Source organism: Chinchilla lanigera, unplaced genomic scaffold (assembly GCF_000276665.1).
Source record: "Chinchilla lanigera isolate Chin_1 unplaced genomic scaffold, ChiLan1.0 scaffold00014, whole genome shotgun sequence".
NCBI classification, from domain to species: domain Eukaryota; kingdom Metazoa; phylum Chordata; class Mammalia; order Rodentia; family Chinchillidae; genus Chinchilla; species Chinchilla lanigera.
Genome location: NW_004955415.1, coordinates 20405449 through 20427993, shown reverse-complemented (window position 1 = coordinate 20427993; position 22545 = coordinate 20405449). Strand labels below are relative to the sequence as shown.

At 42.3% G+C, this 22545-nt stretch overlaps 1 protein-coding gene across 4 annotated transcripts in view; it reads right to left on the bottom strand.

Moving 5' to 3' along the window:
* The window catches only part of Slx4ip (SLX4 interacting protein), a 162123-nt gene that overhangs the window by 50793 nt on the left and 88785 nt on the right, over positions 1-22545 (bottom strand). For all 4 annotated transcript variants that reach the window (XM_005380877.2, XM_013512260.1, XM_013512259.1 and 1 more), the window contains exons 3-4: positions 11123-11212; positions 6088-6208 (exon numbers count right to left, since the gene is read on the bottom strand). In XM_005380877.2, coding sequence (XP_005380934.1) covers positions 6088-6208; positions 11123-11212 — 211 coding nt within the window. The remainder of the gene's footprint in view (positions 1-6087; positions 6209-11122; positions 11213-22545) is intronic.

Genomic DNA, 22545 nt, shown 5'->3' with positions numbered 1-22545 from the left:
CGATGCCTGTACTGTCAGAAACTGACAATTCTGCACTTAAAACCAAGAGCAGCGTGCTCTGTGCTCCAGAGTTGAGCAGCAAGGTAATCTGGAGAAGAGAAGGAGTTCAAGAGGCAAAAAAGACTCAGTCCTTTCTCCAAAGGAACTAGAAAGGCAAGTCAGCAGACTAATACAATTATAATACAGCGTGACAAAAGTTATAAAAGTGTAAAGTGTCAAGTAACTCGGGGGCAGAGAAGAGGGAAAACTGAGAAAGACTGTGGAGAAGTCATATTTTTGTGTTGAGTCTTAAGAGTTAAATAGGAGTTTGCTAAAGGATAAATTTGGAAAAGTAAGGGCACAGAGGTAATAAGAACACAGGTTTTCAGGAAATATGGCTGGATAAGTAAGTGACAGCAATTCTCAACTGTACCAGGAGAAGGATGGAGATAACCATTTATAGGGCTCACCATCTATACAAATATGAAGTGCCTACTGCAAGCCAGAAACTGCACCACACTAGAGGGATAACAGTAATAAAAGCGGCAGAACTTGACTTTGGGAGGCTTACACATTTGTGGAGAAGGGGATGTTAATTCAGTGGTGTGAAGGAAAGTCCAGGGTGCTGGGGATCTACGGGGAGGACTCACTTCCCTGAGGAGTGGACTCTGACCAGACAGGGGGGGACTGCACAGGGGAAGGCGAGGCTCCAGTACAGGCCAGGGTCCTGGAGGAGACAGGAAAAGAGCTTTGGAAGAAAGGAATCAAGTGAGATGAGGCTACAGCAAGAAGAGATGGGACAAGTGGTAAAAGATGTGGCTGGAGAGGCAGCTCCCCAGGGGTGCAGTCCTCATCCCAAGATCCTGAGGGGTGGGCTAGGGATATAGTTCAGTGGCACAAGTACCTGCTGGCAAGTACAAGGTCCTGAGTTCGATTCTTGGTACAAAAAAAAGAAAAAGGAAAAGCCTTATTTCAGCCAGGTGTGGTGGTACACACCTGTAACCACAGCACTCCCGGCTGAGGCAGGAGGATTGTTCCAAGCTCGAGGCCAGCCGGGGCTACAGAGTGAGCTCAAGACCAGCCTGAATTGCATAGTGAAACCTTGTCTCAAAAAGACGAAAAATAAAAAAAGATCCTGGGGGAGTCCTGATAGGCTTTATGGGGAGGTGCACAAGACTGACCTGTCATTTTAAGGGCTCACCTAACTGAAGTGTGCACAGGAGATGGCGCCCCGACCACCACCACCGCAGAGAAAGGAGCCAGCCAAGTGCCTGTTGCAGCTGCCCAGGAAAGGTTGGAGAGGGACCAGAAAGACAGGAGGGGAAAGATCAAGATGTGAACCTCAAACACTTGACTGGCTGAAGAATAACTGTTGTCAGTGTAGAAGGACAGGCAAGATGGTGCTTCAATCAAGTTTACTTTAAAAACAATATATGCATAGTCCAGCTTTTTCTCTACAGACTTGACAGCACAGGGTAACTTTATCACTGCCTTTCTGTCAATCAATGCTCTTCTGTCTCGCCACAAGGAAACCCAGCATCCATTCCGCTAAGGGTCCTGGAGGCCGCATGAGACAAACAGAATTTTTCCTTGTTTGCAGCTCTCCAGTTAAATAAACCAAGTCAGAGGCAAACGACAGTGAAAAATCACTGGCAACTTATATGGTACAGAAGCAATATAATGAAAGAGCCCTCATAAATCAACAAAGATATGAACATTCAACTAGAAATATTAAAGAAAAATTTAAATGTATGAATATGTACACTATTAGGATATTCAGTGCAATATTTAATACAGTGGAAGTATTAGACATAATCTAAATAAATCCCACCAATGAATTAAGGGTAATAGAATACTATGCAGTTATTAAAATGGTTATGCATACCTGGAATAGTCAAAATAATCTTGGAAAAGAACAAAGTTAGAATATTCACACTTTCTGGGTTCAAAACTTACTAAAAAGCCAGTTTCACAGCGCATGTGGGCAGACATATAGACCAGGGGAAAAGAACAGAAAACATAGGAATAAGCCATTGTACATGCAGCCAAATGATTTCAGCAAGATTCCAAGACTGTTCTATGAAGAAGGGTCAGTCTTCTCAGCAAGTGGTGCTAAGAAAACTGAGAAGCCATCTGCAAAAGAATGGAGTTGAGCTTTTGCCTTTAATCACATACCAAAATTAACTCAAAATAGACTAAATACTTGACTGTAAAGGCTAATTCTGTAGAGTTTATTTTTGAAAGAAAAATAAAGGAAAGCTTGATGACAATAGATTCAGCGATGATTTCTTAGACATGCCATCATTGGCAAGGCAACAGAAGAAGAAACAGACAAAGTGGCTATAGTAGTAAAGCTAATGACTTTTTTGGGTCAGTCTACTGTAAGAAAAGAAAATCAAAACCTCAGAATGGGAGGAAATATTTGCCAATCCTAAATTTAATAAGGAATATTGAGACCATATAAAGAACCTCCACAATTCACAACAAACAACAAACAATCCAACTAAAAATGAATGAAGAACATGGACATCCCTCCAAGGAAGATGCGTTAATGGTTGATAAGCTCAGGACAAGACGGTGAACATGACTTTCATTAGGGAAATACCAATCAAAACCACACTGAGGTACTGCTTCACATATATAAGAACGGCTACTACCAAAGTAACGGAAAATAAGTTGCTGGCATGGATGTACAGCACACAACACCTTCACACACTGCTGGTGGAAATGGAAAATGATGGTAGTCACTATGGCAAACAATATGCAGTATCTCAAAAAACTTGAGCGGAATGACCATATAATTCCACATTTCTACTTGGTAGTGTATATCCCAGAGAACTGAAAGCAGAGACTTGAACAGATCATTCATGCTCTGACGTTTGTAGCAGTTATATTCACAATGGTCAAAAGGTAGAAATCCAAGTGTCCATTGATAGATGACTGAACACAAAACATGGTACAGCAGTCTCTGGAATGTTACAATGCACTACCATTCAGCATTCAAAGAAACGAAATTCTGATAAACATTACAATAGGAATTTTGAAAACATTATGCTATATGAAATAAGCCAGACAAGGAAAGGACAACTATTGTAGAATTATACTTATGTGACGTACCTAGAAAATTCAAAATTCAAACTCTCAGAGCTATAAAGTAGAATGGCTGCTACCAAAGACTAGGAAAGGGCAAAATGGGGAATTACTATTTAATGGGTACAAAGATTCAGCCTAGGGTGACTAAAAAGTTCTGGAGATAGGTAACAGTGATGACTGTACCATAATGCAAATGTGCAAGACATAGTCACGTACACCTGTAATCCCAGCACTTGGGAGGCTGAGGCAGGAGAATCACTGTGAGTTTGAGACCAGCCTGGGCTACACAGTGAGTTCAAGGCCAGTCTGAACTGCATAGTGAGACGCTGTCTCAAAAAGTAAGAAAAAAAAGAAGTAAATATATTTCATGCTACTAACATGTACAATTGAGAATGGTTAAAATGGTAAATTGTATGTTGTATTTATTTTACCACCACAAAAAAAGATTTTAAAAATGGTGATGTGCATACTACAGCAATATCTGTGCACCCATTTTATAGCAGCACAATTTGTAGCTAAATCTTGGAAATAACCCGGACACCCATCCACTGAGGAATGTATAAAAAAGTTGTATTTTTATACAATGGAGTATTACTCAGCTGTAAAAAAAGATAAACTCGAGGCTTTTGTAGGTAAATGGATGCAACTAGAGACCATACTCATAAGTGAAATAAATCAAACCCACGTGTGTAAACATCATATTGTCTCCTTAGTGTAGGAACCTGAAAGACTAGGTAAAACTCAAAAATACAATAGATGATAGGAAAGGGAAAGAAATTGCTCAAAGGAAGGAATGACTGGGATGAGGGAAAGAAGAAAAAAGAAGGAAGGTAAATATAAATATGTGTATGAGTAGCAGTGATGACTGTATTGCTGATGTCTGATGGTGTATTGAAATGAACAGTTAAAGCTCACAATTTTTTATGTTCTGATTGACTTTGCATGCTTGTGTCTGGTGGTCTGAGCAACTGATTTGAAGGTAACAATATACACTGGAATTACAATGATGAACTTCTACCATCTTGTCTAGCGAAACTCTGTATTATCTCTAATGTTTTATCAAAGAATTATTTTCTTATTCTCTTTAATGGTTTGAGCAATCTTTTATTCTTACATCTGGTAATCTGAGCAATGTAGTTGAGGATAGCTATATGTAATGTAACAACCACTGTCGATTCGTATTTTTTTGTCCTGAGACCCTGTATCACTTTGAATGTTCTTGCTTTGATTTGTTTATGCAAGTCGTATTGGTATGCTGCTACTGTTCTATTTTTTTGTTTGTTGGTTTCTTATTTACTACTCTCTTTAAAATAAAAAAATTGGGGGCTGGGGATTTAGCTCAGCGGCAAAAGCGCCTGCCTGGCAAGTGCAAGGTCGTGAGTTCGGTTCCCGGTACCGGAGAAAAACCAAAAAATAAAATAAAAAAAATGGTGATGTGTGTGATGTGAAAAGACTTTTGTTATAGATGGGAAAAATAGTTTCAAAATTCTATCAGCAGATCACTTTTCCATATAAAATCAAGTATCTTCCCAGATAAAGCTTAAGAAAGGCTTTGCTTTTCACTGTGAGGTGAGAACTGTGATCTCTGCCTATGAGGCAGGCTGGGAAGTTTAAGCTTGTAGCTTCCTTCACACGTCAGTCAGGGGAGGCCAGGAAGGGCTGGCTGAAGATCAGCACTTACCGAGCCAGCCGCAGAGCTGATCACACCAGAGAGGGAGGCCTTGCAAACTTGCTCTGTTCCTTTGCTTTTGTACCAGCCAGAAAGTGAGGCCGGTCAGGTCTAATGGGGTACACAGGATGCAAACTCTTACATTTTTCTCAAGATTTATACTGCTACTGTGTGACAAACCAGAAAACATCCTCTAATATAATGCTGTTTGAATTAACTATCCCATTCGGCTTGGGTAACATTAATCTGCCCACCTACGTACCATCAACACCAGGGTGGATACTCTGGATCAAGGAAACCTTCCAAGTGTACTTGACACGGTATTTTTCTAAGAGGTGTCACATTAGCATAATGAGGGACTGCTCAGAGCAGCCCAGTCCCTGTCCTCTGAGAATTAATGCGGGTTGATTGTATTTCAAAGCAGTTCAGTCACTGTATTTCAAAGAGTGCTATGAAATGCTGACCTAAAAAAATATTAAAAACATAACACTGACTAGAAGAACATTGAGGTGCAAGTCAGAACTGTCCTCTTGGTTCCAGTTCTGTCACTTTTCACTCAGCCACTCTTTCAACGTAACATAGTGATCTGTGAGTATCAGGCACTGGGCTAAGTACTAGGGGCCAGGGAGAGCATGAGAAGAGATAATGCTAAATAAATGACAGTCTTTGTCTTCAACAAGATGATCTTTTACTTGGGAGGCCACTTCATCCTGCAGATTCTCACCTTCTTCACTCAGAACTCAAAGATACTACCATGCTATTGTATCATTAGGAAACAGAACGGATATCTCAACCTTGGTACCCTTCATGTTTGGGGGCTGATAATTCTTTGTTTGGGGGGTGAAAGGCTGTAGGTACATAGTGTCATCACTGGCCCCGACCCACTACATGCCACTAGCACCCCACCCCTTGCCAGTCATGACAACCAGAACTGTCAGCAGACATCACCAAGCATCCCCTGTGGAAAAACTGCACAACTGACAACCTTTGAAAAAGGATGGAATATATGAAAATATTTTTAAAAAGTAGAAAAGCCTAAGTCAATTTTAAGTCGGTATTAATGTAAACCCATTTATAAGACTATTTGTCCCCCCCCAAAAAAAACCTTTAAAAAATTTACAGTTTCCTTAGGAATGTTTTATTTGCTATTTTTATATATTTTGCCTACCATTAAAAGCCCTTCAGAGCTTTTCAGTTAATTTTCTTTACCCAAACAAAGTATCTTCATTACAACATACTTTTTAAATGTATCACTATACTAGCATGACAGAGTCAAATATAATTGCCATCTCCACAAAGCAAAAATTCTGTTTTCCTTGTCCAAAATCAAAGTGCTTTGTGCTTACCTTTTAAGGACAAGGGACTGGATCTTGTGAATTCTGTATTTGATGGCTTGTGCTGTTTACGGACTTCCAAGTACTCCTTAACTCTGGAATCAATGGTTTCTTTTAATAGCAAACAGACTTCCTGAAGTAAATAAAAAATTGGATATAACTTTCTAATTTAATGCAATGCAAAACAGTTAACATCTTAAGCATTAAAAAGTCAACACTAGACATTTCATTTGCTTTTTAATTTAACTATAAATGTTGCAAGGAATGTTACATGCTTGTGGATGACACCACAGATTTAAACATGCTATGGAGGTTTGTTCAAAACCATGATGCCGGTCCACTGTGTGATCTGAGAAATTCAGTTCACGTCTTTCACAATGGCAAAAGTAAGATAGGAAAGCTTAATTCTCTATAAAACTCAGGATGACATGGTGATAAAATCGGTGAGGTAAAAAACGTTCTCCTATAAATATCAAACAGTTGTTACATTGTGAATAGAAGGGAGAAGTCAAATGGAGCCAGGGCTGGCGGGGAGCAAGGCCTGGGAAAGCACCCCTGGTGGCCGGGCTGGGGACTGTCGAGGGAAGGAGCCAGGAGAAAGAACAACTTCTCATCCTGCGTCCTGCGGGGGGGCGCAGATGGCAGGGGGACCCAGACCTCGCCCAGGCCACAGGGGCACTCCCCATGGTCTCACAGCACCCTTCTGTTTAGAGGCTTGGTGCTGCCAGATCTTTTAATCTGTTCAAGAGGAGCCAGCAACAGTGATGTTTATATAAAAACTTCCCAGTTTTCAAATTTGGTTTAAAAATTTGAAAATGTAAACACCACCGTTCATTAGTTTCTGGCCTCAGGTTTACACATCTGCTGAAGAAGGCGGAACACTGAGTAATGGGGGGACACAGAAAGCTGGAAATGGGTAATCTGACTTTTCCTCACTCTTGCTGATGACACTGTATATGTCTATTGGCTTTGTTGAGCTTGTGCTATATACATCTGTGAATGATGAAAATAATTCAGCTTCTCTCATTCCTCTAAAGTAGATTAATATTTATTAGGTAATAGAAACAGGTTTTAATTCAATTTCAGCATGCTGTACCACTAACCAGATATGTCAACTGGCTCAGATATCTGTGATATTTATAAAAAGACAAACAAAAAAGTCAAAAGCCTAACCACACATTGGAGAGCTACACTGTGTGGTGTTTCCTGCACTACCAGGAAAATGCAATCTACTGGGGGGGGATTATATACAAAGTTGATACCCAAGGATTAATAAATCCAATTCGGGAAGGCTGCAGCAGACTCAGAGCTGCACAGGTGACCTCAAACCTGTTTTGCTGGTTTCTTGCAATGTCATCTCAGGTTGATCTTGTAAGATTCTTTATACAGTAAAACATGAACAAAGTTTTCAGCTGCCCTGAAGAGCAACCACAGCAAGGTTTCCTTTATTGCAAATATTTGTATCCCTCAAACAGTGTATAAAGCCCTTGATTTAGAATACAACGAGGAGTTTCTAGGTGAAACACAAACACTGGACTCTTCTCTCCTGATTTTCACTTTGCAGTCCAAAGACACTGTCAGTGCCTTGTGGAATACAGAGATATCTGTTTACAGCAGAGTGTTTTGGCATTGTTCACACAACAGAAAGGCAGCGTTGACTTGCACTGTCGTTTCAGCAATTAAAGAATTCTGCTTCACATGAGGGTTCGGGTATGACTGAGCTAGAAAATATGTGAAAGACATACATGGAAACAAGGATTGCTAAAATTTGGCCATAAATACCCTATAAGGCTTGAACTAAAAATAGTGTGACAAAAATAGAGCTCAGGCTTATAGCAGAAAGCTTCCCCCTATAGTTATGAAGCTCTCCTGCCATGGGGTAGGTCTCACAAATAAAAGGAAGACAGGGTGCAAGGTGATCAAGACACCCAGTAACTGACCACACCACACTTAGCGAAGCAGCCTCTTCAGAGCCAAGGCAGTGTACAAAAAGGAAAACTGCTGGCAAGATGCGAAGGGCACAGGAGAAGATCGAGTAAGAGACACATACGGCATCTCCTAAGCCTAACAGGGGCCTATGCTTGCTGCCTCGAAAATCCAAATGGAACAGTTTGAGTTCGACTGTTTGGGTACAAAGACTACTTGTGCTGGACTCAAAATAAACATATATTTAATATATGTAATTAGCTCCTTTTTCTAAGAGGAACAGGATATTCTTAGGCTCTCACTATATAAAGTGACTGTTAAAATGCAATCAAACTGGCTGCCCATGGAATCCCAATCATGAGATGATCTAAAGATAAAAATGATAAAAGTATTGAGACACTGAACAGAGGATAAAGTCATAACCCGTCTACAGTGGGCTCTACTCCTTTCTTAGACACATACACAAATTATCCCCGGGTAATTTCAGTGTCAGTGAAGACACATTTTAAAGGAACCACTTAAAGTCGAGGCAGCAAACCATCTACTTTTCTTTGAGAGGAAAGCTCAGCTTGCTGGCAAGATCTGCGCTCTCGCAGCTGCCGCTGCAGGTCTGGTCGTGCATGGTACATCCGTGCTAAGTCATGTCTCACTGCCCTGAAGTAGGTTCTCATTGGAGCGATGCCCTGAGTAGGTACTAGGTGGAGCGATGTGGTTGCGTGTGGCACGCTGAAAAACTCCAGCCTCATGCTTTCCCTGGAAGGTGACTCACACACCCTTGTTCCTAACACAAGCCGCATCAACCATTTCTTGAGGAAAATGGACTAAACATCAACACAGCGGGTCTAAGGACAACATGGTAAAGCTAAGGGAGAATAGAGGAAAATCTGAGCCTGGAATGGTAGATTCTGGAACACTTTTAATGTAAGTCACATCTGAAGCTTTTTGGGTAAGATTCCTCCTGGGTGAACTATTAGTCACTCTGGTGAAATGAATGAACTATTTGAATCATGCAGACATGTGTCAGTAAGTGAATGCCTGGAAGCCCATGAAGGTGGAGTGGGGGCAGCAGGAGATTTTGGTCTGCAAGATACTACAACCTGAAGAGCACAGTCCAGAGTGCATTACCATGGGTGATAAATTCCATCACAGCACACCTTGTGCCTTCCCCAGCTTCAGGTCACCAGGAATCCTTTGCAAACTAATGATGGCTAAGTCCTGATGATACCACTTTTCCACTAAAAACTGCAATTATTCTGTAATTTTCAGGGGAGGAGAATTTTATAATGACCTGTAAAAGCCAAATGAAAAGTTATCACAGGAAAGATTTTTTTCAGCTACTATCACTAACTTCTTCTCCATATAATATTACCTTGTAATAAAGCTTACTTTTATTTCTTGCTCTAAAAAGTAACAGCACAAATGACTGCTGTGGAGGGAACAAAGTACAATGGTATTTTGAAAGTTATATAAAAGCCACTGTCTTCTCTGGTAAGCAGAGGTCTGGAGAAGGAAGCAAAGTCTGTGATGAGGACCAAATGCACCTGCTAAGCCTCGAGAAGAGCAGTGAAAACACAGCAATTCAGGACCAAGCAGGGACCTGGGCAGTATGGTCAAAGCCCTGCATTTGTAGGTGAGAAGGTGAAGCTCTGAAGCTCAGCGAGGTCAAAGGTCATACAGTTGACCTCTGTCCCTCTGCATAGTCAGAAATCCAAGTATAACTTCTGACTCCCCTAAAACTTAACTACTCATAGCCTGCTATTGACTGGAAGTTTTATCATTGACAGTCAATTAACACACATTTTTTCTGAAAAATACTACAGAACCGTAGGAGGTCACGGGGGTAGGTACAGGAGATTGAATCCAGAGATTCACACGTGATAGACAACAATTCCAACCACTGTGCAATAGCCACAGCCCTTTTAAAAACTTTATTTTTGTCATGCTAAGTTGCCCAGGATGGCCTTAAACTTGTGACCCTCCTGCTTCAGCCTCCAGGACTATAGGATTACAGGCATGTGCCATCACTCCCAGCTGAGAACATTCTATGTTAATGTGCAATTTACTGGAATGACAGACTGCTCACGTGAAGATGACTCTCTCATCCTGCAGTTTACTCAGAGATTTGCAACATCAAGCTCACCACAATAGCAACGGTGACTTACGAAATTATTACATAGTACACTATGTCCATAGCTCATCTTGGGCAGTTATAATTTTAAATTTGTCCCTATCTAGCTCAACTACATATTGTGCTGTGCACATTGTGTTTGTGTACATAATTTTGGAACTAACTTTTTACAAAAAAATTGTATATACTTTATGGCAGGAAATGATAAAACAGACTAATATTTTTATATATTTTATGCCCTCATGATATGTCCCATTTTTTCTTAATTCTTCCAATGTTTCTAAGATGTAAGATTTATGAGGGGCTTTTCAAATATCATAAATCTCCAAAAATAAAGCCTGTCTATAATTGGATTCATGCAGCCAAAACTTGTGTTGCTCAAGGATCAAGTTTATAACCATACCCCGCTATCTGCCTTACTGACTGACCAGTATGAAAGAAAGAACAGGGAGCTCTCTCCTCATTTGTCTCTGGCTGGTGACTATGAAGGACAGCACACTATAAAAGGAGAGGATTTAAGACAGGCATGTTAACCTCCACACCTACTTCAGGTACCAAGTCACCTTCCCAACAAGTCACACCACAATTCCTGCTTGCTGCAATGGTTTCTTCAACTTCTTCCTAATACAGAGAATCCTTTTTCTCAACACAATGGAGTGAAGAATTTGGGGTTTAAAAGACAGAGTAGGTAGTGAGGACATAGCTCAGTGGCAGAGTGCTTGCCCGGCATGCGGGAAGGCCCTGGGTTCCATCCTCAGCACCACAATCCATCAGTCAATTGAAGAGTAGCATATAAGGTACATGGATATATCAGTTTCTGAAGGGAAATCAAGTAGCTATACATGTGTCTGCCGTTAGAAATACGACAAATACTTTTCAAACATTAAGTACAAATCAATCTTCTTGCCATTAATGAAAATGAAAAGAGGAAAGAACTAATACTTCTAGGAGCTGCAGCTATTTGTGTTTAAATAGTAAAAAGCTTCATTGTACCTCTTTCTTCTGTTCAGAAAACCAGCTGTTATCTCTGTTTGATCCTTGTGGTGATACATGAAGATCCACCAGGACAGCAAAATCCTTGCACTGAAAGACACCAATGGCAAAGTCAAGGTGTGGCTCATGCAGAGTAAATGATGAGAGAAAAATGTCATGAATTCCTATGTGGCTGCTCATGATGAAATGGCAGCAGAGTTCATCACTGGATGGAAATCCCAATATGGGACAGGGTTACAGGTCATAACCTACTGTTTCATAAGCTTAACATCTGTAGTGGAAATGCTAAGAAGAAACAGAAGACCACACATGCAATGGGGGTGCCCTGACACCCCAGTGACAGTGGAAGACTACCAAATATCTGGAGAAGTTGAATAGGTCAGTGCTAGATGCATTTCAGAAAAGACTGATCTGTGCACAGCTAGGGCAAATCTTCCTTCCAGACAGAAATGAACAGATACAAGCTGTTGCACTGAAACACACTCCAAACTATACACGGCCAGCCTCTGCCATCCGGCACTTGGGGACTTTTACCCTGCTCAAGAGTCGGGTCACCAAGAGCCATATGAGGGCACTCAAAATGTGGAAAGTGGGATGGAAAAGCCACATTTTAAATTAAACAGCCCCATAGGGCTAATGGCTCTGTGGACAGCCACAGTTATAAATCTCATGAAAAATTACAGCCTTATAATCCTCACACTTGCTAAGTAATATCTGAGAATCAAAAGTGTCAACAAATTAAGCTGGAAAGGCTATAGGTCAGAAATGTCAAAGAGACCCAAGGCTCAGTTTTTAGGTTACAGGGAAAGTCACTTTTATATCTCTTTGGCTAAACAGTTTTTCCCCCGATCCTGTGCTATAATTCAATGGTGAAAGGAAAGTCGTTTCAACAAAAAGTATTAGATCAACAGATATAAACACAGAATGAAAATGAAACGTGGCACTGACATCTTATCATATATAGAACTTATCATATCTTATCATATAATTTTAGATAAATTGAAGATTTCACATAAAAGCCAAAACCAAGCTTGTTTGCTCGCTCCCTCCCTCCCTTCTTTTTTTTTCTTTCCTTTTGCTTTTTAAGACAGGGTCTTGCTATGGGGTGCAGGCTAGCCTTGAACTTAATATGTAGCCCAGGCTGGCCTTGAATGCATGGTGATCCTCTTGTCTCAGGCTCTTGAGTGCTGAGATTACAGGTGTGCAGCATCATGCCTGGTCAAAATCTATATTTTTGAGATTTGGGGCAGTAAAGAATTTCTTAAACAGGATTCAGAAAGTATTAGAGAAGAAAACTTTCTTAAAATGAACACTGTGGAAGTTAAAAACTTGTGCACACTTAAAAACATATCATTAAATGAGTATGTATGCCTCAGACTGGAAAAACATATTAGTAAATACATGTATCTGACATAAAGGGCCATACTCAAGCTATTTAAACAGTCCTATATATTATACTGAAAAAACAAACAAACTTTTTATGTGAAATCGGTTATAGACACTTCACAAATAAATAGCTAGTAAGTACATGAAAAACATGTTTAACATCATTAGTCATCAGACAAATGCAAACGACAACCACCAAGAGGTACAGCTACAATATTCATCAAGCTGAGTGGAATGCACAAGACTGACACAACACTGAGTATGGGCAAGGGTCCTGAGCAACCCAGGCCATCACAAAACCACCCACTAGTGGAAAAGTGAAATGGTTCAACCACTCCAGCAAATGGTTTGTTATTTTCCTACAGACAAACCTGTATTTATTTACTGTCCAAACCAACAACCCCACCCCAGCTATTTACCCAGGAGACATAAGGCTTGTGTGCACACAAACACATGTATGCAGATGTTCATGAAAGTTTTTTCATAATAACGTGAACCAATGATGGCTTTACAGCCTGCCAACAGAAGAACACACAAATGGTATTATATTTGCTTATCATCAGACTACTGATGAAATGAATTTATCTCAAAAACATTATACATTCTATATCAGCTCCTTTCAGTATATACATAAATTATAGCTCAGTAATAAATAATTTCAAACAAAATACATTCACATTTGTTGGTAGTAACTTAAAATGTAAGCATTAAGTCTCTGAAATGTGTGGAACTAGGGACTCCTGTGATGTCAAATGGTGTACCGCAGCCCACGAAAGTACAGTTCAGTGTGCAGCAGCCACTACTTTATGGTAATGAAAGAGAATTGAGAGAATATTAGAATGTCATAAAAAATACCAACATGTCATATGGTAAGGCTGTGGAGTGCTGTGTGAAACATAAGCACGGGTGTACTGATATGCTGGCAAGCCTAATTCTTATTGTGAGTTGTGCTGAAAGTGTTTGCAAACCATGCTCAAGTACACTGTTTAAGATTTCTTCTCAACTATTGATTATAGATTTAACCTTTAAGGAGTGTGCTGCCACCAGGTGGAGGTCCCATGTCAGGACGACAGGATCTTGGCCAAAGGACCTTAACCTTCCATATGCCATGGACCTCTTTAGCCAGCTGTGAAGCTGATAAACTTACTCAGAATGTTTCTAAATACATAACACACAGAATTAAAAAGGAAAACTGACTACATGGAAGTACAGTTATCAAAATTTTTATAGATACAAATTTGTGCTATAGTACTGTATGTCCATGTTTATGAAGGTGCTGGTTCTCACTACAGTGGATCGAGTAGCTACTACATATACAAAGCAGTGAAGAATATAAATGATATTTTCAGATTTGTGCAACAACTATAGTATGAAGAGCCGTAATTTCTAATGGTGGCACGTACTGCTAGTACTGTTGTATTTTGAATCTTCACAATAACATGGAGGAAAACTACACTTACTATAACTCAATCAAAATATTAAACTTCCTCCTCCATCCAAGTTTACTGAAACTCTGAATTTTTTTTTTTCCTTTTTTCAGACAGGGTCTCACTATGCAGTTCAGGCTGGTCTTGAGCTCACTTTATAACCCAGGCTAGTGTTGAACGCACAAGGATCCTTCTGCTTCAGCCTCCCGAATGCTGGGATTACAAGCTTGTGGCACCACGCCCCACCTGAAACTCTAAATTTTATCTCATGCCCACTGAGGCCCTGGGAATTGGGAACAAATGTCCCCTGAAAGCAGTGAGATGTGGCTCACACACACTCTGCTGAGGTTTCCTGTAGGTCATCTAAACCCAGTCCAGTCCTCTCTACCCCTTCATGAGCAAACCTAATTTTCAAAAAAACATTTTTCTAAACGAAAGACTGATCTCACAAAGACTTTCTAAAGAGTTAAACAGTAAGGCTCCTTTGGTATTTTTCTCATCACTTTGTGACTTTCATAGCAAATAACCCAATCTAAGTTTAGTTATAAATAGACTAATTAGAGTGCCTTTCCCTTTTATTTAAAATGAATCATGCAATCTTATTCTGGTGATCAAACCTTCCTGGGTTTCTGGAAGCCTCTGCCGCTAGGCAGGCAGCGCCCTCCTCCACCCTGGTCAGCTCCACCTTGGCAGCGGCTGCTGCTCAAACTCCCACACCAATCAGAGCGGCTGTGCCTTTCTAAAGGTTCCTGCTCTCGAAGCTTTGCTGCTTTTCTCCCCTGCAGAACAGAAGCTTAAAAAAAAGCTCCCACCACAACAGGCAGCACAGCCTCTCTTTCCCATCCTCCTTAATCTCAAAGAGACTCTTTCTACTCTCAGAAGATAAACTCCCCAGCTCTCTTTGGAAAGGAGCAAGGCACTGACTAACCATCACTTGGGCCAGAGCTGGTCATGGTACAAAAACCAAGCCACTTCATGGATAGCTCCAAGGACAAGAGAAACAGCTCTGCACTCCATACACTTGGCTGTGCGTGGACAGGCTGGGGTCTGCCCCAGCTTCTCCAGGACTTGGAGCTCTCGGCCACAAACCCAGGGTTACCCCAAGTCTTCCCTAGCCCTAGCCCTAGCTCTCTAGAACTGGTCAGCACATCTTGTCCATTGTGTTATTTAAAGTGTTCTCAAACATCTCTCTTGCTGCTGCTCCCATCTTCTCCCACTTGGAATATGAGAGCCACTTCTCATGGCATCTGGATGAATTCAATACCACTACCAGGGCAACCTCTAACATACAAACTTACTCATACTGCAGCTCGAAGCCCCGCCTCCCAGCCTCTGGTGAGGGCCCCTCTCCATCCTCCTCCAGGGCTCTGCAGCTCATGCCTGACTTTTTCACCCTGTTTAAGAACCTACCCCATTGCTCCTATCCTTAGCCAAACCCCTATGCACTCCTGAAACCTAACAGGAGTCTGGCCAGCTCCGGGAGCTTTCCTGCCCAGCCTGCTTCATCCACCTCTGGGCCAGACACATTCGTCTAGTGTTTATGACTTCTGCACTCAATGACTGGCCCATGGAGGGCCCCTTCTGCTAGGCTGTGAGCCCCAGGGGAGACAGGGTCCACACCTCCATCTACTCAGGAACCCAGGGATGAGTACACAGAACATCTTCAAATCTAATGACTGGACGACAGGATGAATGAACAAATTACAGAAGCAAATCACCTCCTTATGTGCACAGTGAAGGTCTGGGGACAAGGCCTTTCTTTCCAGCTCCCCGCACTGGTGCCCCATGGATCAACTTCCTCTCTTCTTACTACAGAGTGGCAGTAACTGTGATTTTACCAGTAACAGTTATTTTCCAAATTATGAAAAATGGGAATACGAGGATCCCGGGATTACTGCACCAGAAACTCACTGCCCTCAGGCACATGCTGGTTCTTTTTCCTGTCTTTATCCTAAGAATTCTGGTGCGGCATTATCACTGGTTTATCCCCAAGTGTTCAGAGGAGGGAGGGCTAAGCTTCTGAGCTTACACTGCAAATAACAGAAAGGTGGGAATGTGAACGTGTCGCACAGGAAGGTGTCTCCACAGCAGGGTCAGATCTGAGCCATGTGGAAGGGTTCCCACATTCTCTAACTCCCTCATTAATTCGTTCATTACACACCCGCTGAGTTTCAGGGGGCACCAGGGCAGGCCCTGGAAAGGAGGCTTAGCACAGGGCACCGCAATACGACACAGCCCAAACCACGGACCACAGGCGGCCGAGTGACAGCCCTGCCTGAGAGGGGCCAAGAAGAAGAGGGCAAGTCTCACTGGAGGGCTGAGATTTAGAGCAAGAGGAGGAGAAAGGAAAATGACCACCACCTTCCATAGCAAGAGGCTTGAGTAGCCCAGTGTGCACTGGGGACAGGAAAGCCTCCAGTGACGCAGAAACACAGGGTGGCAGCAGCAGATGTGGCCCACAGGGCAGGAAGGCTCAGGCCGAGAAGCTGAGACGGGGGCTGGAGAGTCTGGAGCACGGGTGGGCAGCAGGCACACAGACGAGGTCAGAGCCAGCCCAAGAACCCTCACAAGAGACAATGGGAGGGGATCCTGAGGGGAGAAGGAGCGGGCAGAGCCACACGCTGGGGACAGAAGCCAGAGGATGTGGTGGGGGCGGCGGGGACCTGTATGCACGGGGCTGCTGTGAGAAGGAACACAAACTACCATGTAAGGACTTAAGGTAGCTTCAAGAAGCAAGGCAAAGATTAAAAATGGGAAAAATAAGTAAGAAAAACAAAAGTAAAAGTATAAAATGAAGCCAATGACAGGTCTGTGCAAAAGTCCCACGAAGGTCCTACATTTTCGTAGCACGTGGCTCTGTGTTTCCAAACTGCCAATATGAGAACTGAAAGGCCGGTCAGAGTCCAGGAGGTAAGAAAGCACCAGGGGGAGGACCTCGCGATCAGGCCCCACGCTGAATCCACAGGCTTCCCTGAAGACCCTCAGCAGCGGCATGGCCCTGTCCTCCTTAGAGCACCAATTTGACCCAAAGATTTCCAGAGAGACACTAAATACTTTCATACTATGACCTGTGAAAATATTTAATATATACCTTGCAGCATGAAACTGAAAAATGATGTGTTTTTTTAAAGAAAAATCAGTGTATTTTAGTATCACTTATAGAGCACCGGGTTCCAGGAATTATGCTAAGCTTTACCCACGGCATTCGATTTAATTCTTCTCTGGCCTGTTAAGGAGACAATAAACTATTAATCTCATTTTACAGATAAGGAAGTAGAATTACAGAAGGTAGCAGCTACTTCAATATTACACAGACAAGTGAGTAACAGACCCAGGGATGAGAGCCAGATCTGTGACACTCCACAGTCTCCCATCACACAACACTTTGAAAGACTTCCCTCTTCAGGAAGGGCGCTCAGGACACTCCCAGATCCCACACAGGGGACAGTCAGCCTGCTTCTCCTGGAGTCCACTCCCCTTTAATTAGAAAGTAGCCCCTCGCCCTGAGGAGTGAGCCATGGTCGCTGTATCTGCCCTATAAAACCTCACTTCCTTTCTACCTGTGGCAGAGCCAAGCATTCTGAATGGGACCACTCAGCTCCCTTCCCTGGGCAGCGTGACTCTGTGCTGGAACAAAGGCATCAAGAGCTCAGACAGCGACCCAGCCACTCTGGGGACCATGTTGGGACAAGTGGACAGTGAGGCAGGAAGAGCCCCACTGGTGCGGAAGGGCTTGGTAGGGAGAAGGAAAGATGGGAAAGGGAAAAAAGAGAATGTAGCCACAGAAGACTGCAAGAAATCACGTAGAAATTGGAAAGGAGTTGTTAGGGCGGGAGGAGAAGTCTCCCAACACTGACAGTCCTTAGTAGGAGGGCAAAAAGCTAAAGATAAGTCAATGAAGATATGTGAACAAGCCAGTTGACCTGTTCCTCATGTAAAATACTAGCCCCAGAAATCTCAGCTTGGCATTAAATTCAAGAAAAGAAACCATCCAGATATGGTGGTTCAGTCTACAGTCCCAGAGACTTGAGGCAGAGGGTAAGAGGGAGGATCCCAAGTTTGAGGCCAGCCTAGGCACCTTAGTGAGGCTGTCTCAAAATAAAAGACATAAAAAAAGACCTGAGCATGTAGCTCAGTCAGAGATCCTGGGTTGAATCCCAGTACCACAAGGAACAGAGGGAGGGAGTAAAACGAACAAAGGAAAAATCAGCAAAATTAGTACACTTCTTGGAGGATGGTATATACACTGAACTAGCAGTCAGGTCAGGAGGTGGGAGAAGAGTCATTTGGGGGGAATATATACAAACTGGCACTAACAGTAGTTAAGATTCATTGAGCACTAATTGTGTGCCCGATGCTTTGCCAAGCCCTTTTTGAACATTATTGCATTTAATTCTCATGACAACCCAGACAGGCAGAAACTATTACCACTCAGTGTTCTGGAAACACTGCGAAACTTAAGAGCACTCTTTCTTTTTTAGAAGATCCCTGGTGATTGTGGCTGGGTTTTGTTTGGTGTGGTGCCTTGCCAACCTGGCAGTACTTGTTAGGCCAGGTACAAGGAATACGCCATACCATAGCAACAAATTAGACACAGCCTGAATCTGAGATCAGAGCACATACGGGAGTCCTGGAGAAAGCCTCTGATGCAAAGGGGGAAGGGAGGGCCTGCAGAGAAAATCCAAAGCATGTGCCTCTCTCCTGATGATGTCCCTGTTAGGAGTGGCTGAAACACCACCCTCCTCAGGTACCTGTTTCCTTACGTGTAAAACAAGTGGACCCAGCGGGCCTCCTTCTGGAGCCGTCACTTTACGATCCCATCTCCTGAGGGTTTTGGCTTGCTACCATCTGCTTAGATCCTTCCTGCACAAGTCTGTCCTCCTGTAAAAGTCACAACAGAGCCACTGAGTCTGGCACTCTGTCCTGTGCTCCACCAGGCCACCACAGGCCATGCAAGCACAGGAGTATAACTCACATTTCCTGCTGTGCTGACTTCCATGGCCACAGTTTAGTCTTGGCAACTAATGCCAGAAAATGCCAGTCACGTGGCTAGAAATCACGGTATGAACCACAGGAAATGGAGATATTTTGTGGAGTTGGCTGAGGCAAAAATCTTCCTAAACAATGAGCTCTTCCCTAAAATCCTGCACGAGGCCCTCCAGGAGGGTTCAGCATTTCTGCACTACCATGGCACTTTGCTCATGCTTCTGTTGTGGAAACTACACAAGCTGTGCACAAGTGACTGCATCAATCCCTCTCCCACTGGGCAGCGGCAGGAAGGAGCTGCGTTATGCAACCTTTGGGTTGTGAGTACCTGGCGCTGACTCTGGCACAGAGATGTTCCTGAAGTGTGTTTGTTAAGTGAATGAAAATTACTCAAGTAGCTTCCCTGTTCTCTTTCTAGGAAGGATTATCTCCCTCTTGCACCCTAATCTCAGAATGAGACTATAGAATCAAGTTCATGGTTTACGACAAAGGTGGTTTCCCATTTGTGCAAAAATGGGGACCAAGGCCCACTGCTCCAAGCCAAGTGGTTATTTCCCTACCTTCCAATGAGCAAGGTGGAGCCAGATGCAGGCACAAAACCCTGCTCGATGATGTGAATCCAAGCCCATCAGAGGGAACTTCCTTGATTCCAAGTGGATGACGAGTGGCTCTCTGAGCTCAAGTTTTTCTAGTTGAAAGGGATGCAGGGGAGGGTGTGACTGGTCTAGGATGAAAAAGAATTGGGAGGGGAGACAGCATCTCTCTCTACTTTTCTTCTCTAGTAGGACTTCTGACTACAGGTCCGAGATGTGCAACTTTCAACTCAGTTTTTATAAAAGATTTATTACTTTGGTTGGGGGGTGGGTTTCCTAAGAGAAAATCATAAAGAAATAAGAGATGAGGGACAACCAGAACAAATGGCTTTGATGACAGCTTCTAAAAGGAGGAAATACTAGAATGAGAGGTTGATGTCCTTCAGTAAATTGTCTCTGGTTTTTTTAAGAGGTTGGTTGCTTGCCCATGGTACTCACAGGACGGTGCACAGTCTGGGTAAGTTTGAGAAGAGAAGCAATATGCTGCCAGGAATAAAGCAACAGTCAACCAGAGTGGTGTTGGCAAAAGGGTCACTTAATGCTAACATATGCCCCTGGACCCTTTGGGTTGAATTCTAAGCTGAATCACAGACTACAATATCCCTCATTGTAAGACAGTACAGTTAGGAACAAGCTCTCAATAGCTCCCTCTGAGAGATGAGGACTGGCTTCATTCTTTCAGGCCCTTCCCCTAGTGATTCTCAGAAAATGACTCTTTCCAGTGAAATCTGCAGGCCCCTTCCACGGGAGGTCCAGAGCATGTGAGGCAGTGAGGGCCACAGCGGCTGGAGGGAGGACAGACTTCAGTTCAACCCCAGCCCCATGTCTTAGTGGCTCCAATGAGCAATGGGGACAATAACGAACACCTCATTGAGTTGTTTTGAGAATTAAATGAGAAAATGTAGGGACAAGGTTCTACATATAAGTGGATAAAAAGAGAAATAATCTTTGCTTTTATCCCCCCGCCCCCTTTCTAAGGTCGAATTTACCTCAAATTCCAGGGCATTTGAAATGAGCTCTGTACTGGCAGCTCCTTAAGATTTACAAATATCTAGGGCATGGGTTTCCATCTATTCCTACCAAAAGCTAGTAAATGTCTCATAATTAATTTTGCAGTCTTACTCTAGTCACACTACTTAAAAAGCAAACAGATAGCCTATAATCATAGCAGAAGACAAGTGAAAATATGAATGATTCTCTTACGTATTTATGCCACGGAGAATATGAAAAGATAAGCTGCTAGAAATTACTATGAACTCACCTGTGGGGACCATGACATCAGAGGCTCTGACTTGGATTGGAATCAAGCACTGGAATGCATATTTAGCAACATGAAGGCACACCAAGAGCATGTTTGGGATCAATTATGGCATATATAGCCTCAAAATGGGGTTTGGTAAACAACAAGAGTATCAATCCCCGGAATTTTGTCCACAATTTTATCTAGTGTATGTACATGAAGTTTTGGAATGTAGGCTTGAATTTAAATTCTCTAAAAACTAGCCACATGTTAGAAGATGTTTTTATACATCCCTGAAGAATTTTGACATAAAGGAGTAACAGTTCAGTTTAGGAGTTACAGGAATTTATGAAAACTCTACATGAGTCAACAAAAATAACAAGGAAAACCCTGTGAATATTCCCCTTGTAATCAGTACTCATGTCGCTAGGCTGGTGTAAATGTAGGCCAGTCTTAGAGGGAGACTGTCAAAGCAGGAAAGAAGATGAAGGACAGGTGGCATAACTTTCCTACCTCGCTGGGTGGGACCAGAGTCTTCAATGAATAACCTGTGGGTTTTGGATGACAGAGGAATACTGTTTATTTGGTTAAATGCAAAATAATTTAAGGAATCTCCCACAGCAGTATTCTTTCCCTCTGGAATTCTCTCATTTACTTTTTTTTTTTTTTTTTTAATTTTAAAGAGGAAAAAAACAATAAAAACAATACAGAATTTCAAAACAAGATGATAGGAAATTAACAATGGTTATTACACTGCATATCATTATCTTCAAAGTAGTTGCTCAGATTACAAGATATGGGCATGCAAAACTGATCAAACAATATAAGCACTAACTGTTCCTTTCAATGAACTAATAGAAATTAGCTATCTGTGTATGTGTGTGTATATATATATATATATTTTTCCTCTCCCTTCTTTTCTCCTTTCCCCCACCCCAGTTGTTCTTTCCTTCTGAGCAGCTTCTTTCCTTTTAAATTCAACAAAGGAGTTGCCAGACAAAGGTGGGACAGGAGCTCTCTGTCCAGTCTAGCTGCCATGTAATTTTTTTCTGGGGTATGAAGGCTTAATACGTACTACTGACAAAGTACTTACATTTATCTGTTCTTTTAAATTTTGTGCCAACTTTGACAGACTTTTTACCAAATAAAGGGCTACCTGTAACCTATACAGGGGACAAACAGAACCCGTGTATGTAGCCACAAATCAAGACACAGCCTCAGAAAGAGGACTTCCTGAGGCCCATTGCACATGAGAAGTTTCCACTTCTGCAGGACTCAGGATTACAAGAGCCTTAGAGAGGTCCAAGGGAGTCAAATACAAAGCCCATCTATGGCCTTGCCACACTTTTCATCTTGGTTTCTTGAAAACTCTGTGTACAACCTTAAGGATATTTAACACTACAGCTGGAGTCTTGACCACTGGTTCTGAGTAACAGCAGTATGAGTATCTCCTGTAGCTGGTTTGATAGGCAAATGTGGGGTCTCAGGCAGACCTACCCAATCAGAAATTGCTGGATACTCGATAGGCTCCAGTATCCCATGTTTAATAAGCCCACCCAGTAATTCTAATGCATGCCCAAGTTTAAGAACCACTGCTTGTAGTCTCCTACGAATCCCTGAGGCCTACTCAGAGTTCTCTGTAGAATTGCAAAAAGATATCTATTATAACCTTGTTAATTGTTATAGCAAAAAAGAAGGAAAAATATATATGAAAAAGTTTTACTATGTAACACAATGGAAAGTGAGAGTTCACTAGAATATATTACAATTCTAAAACTTAGAAGTAAAGAG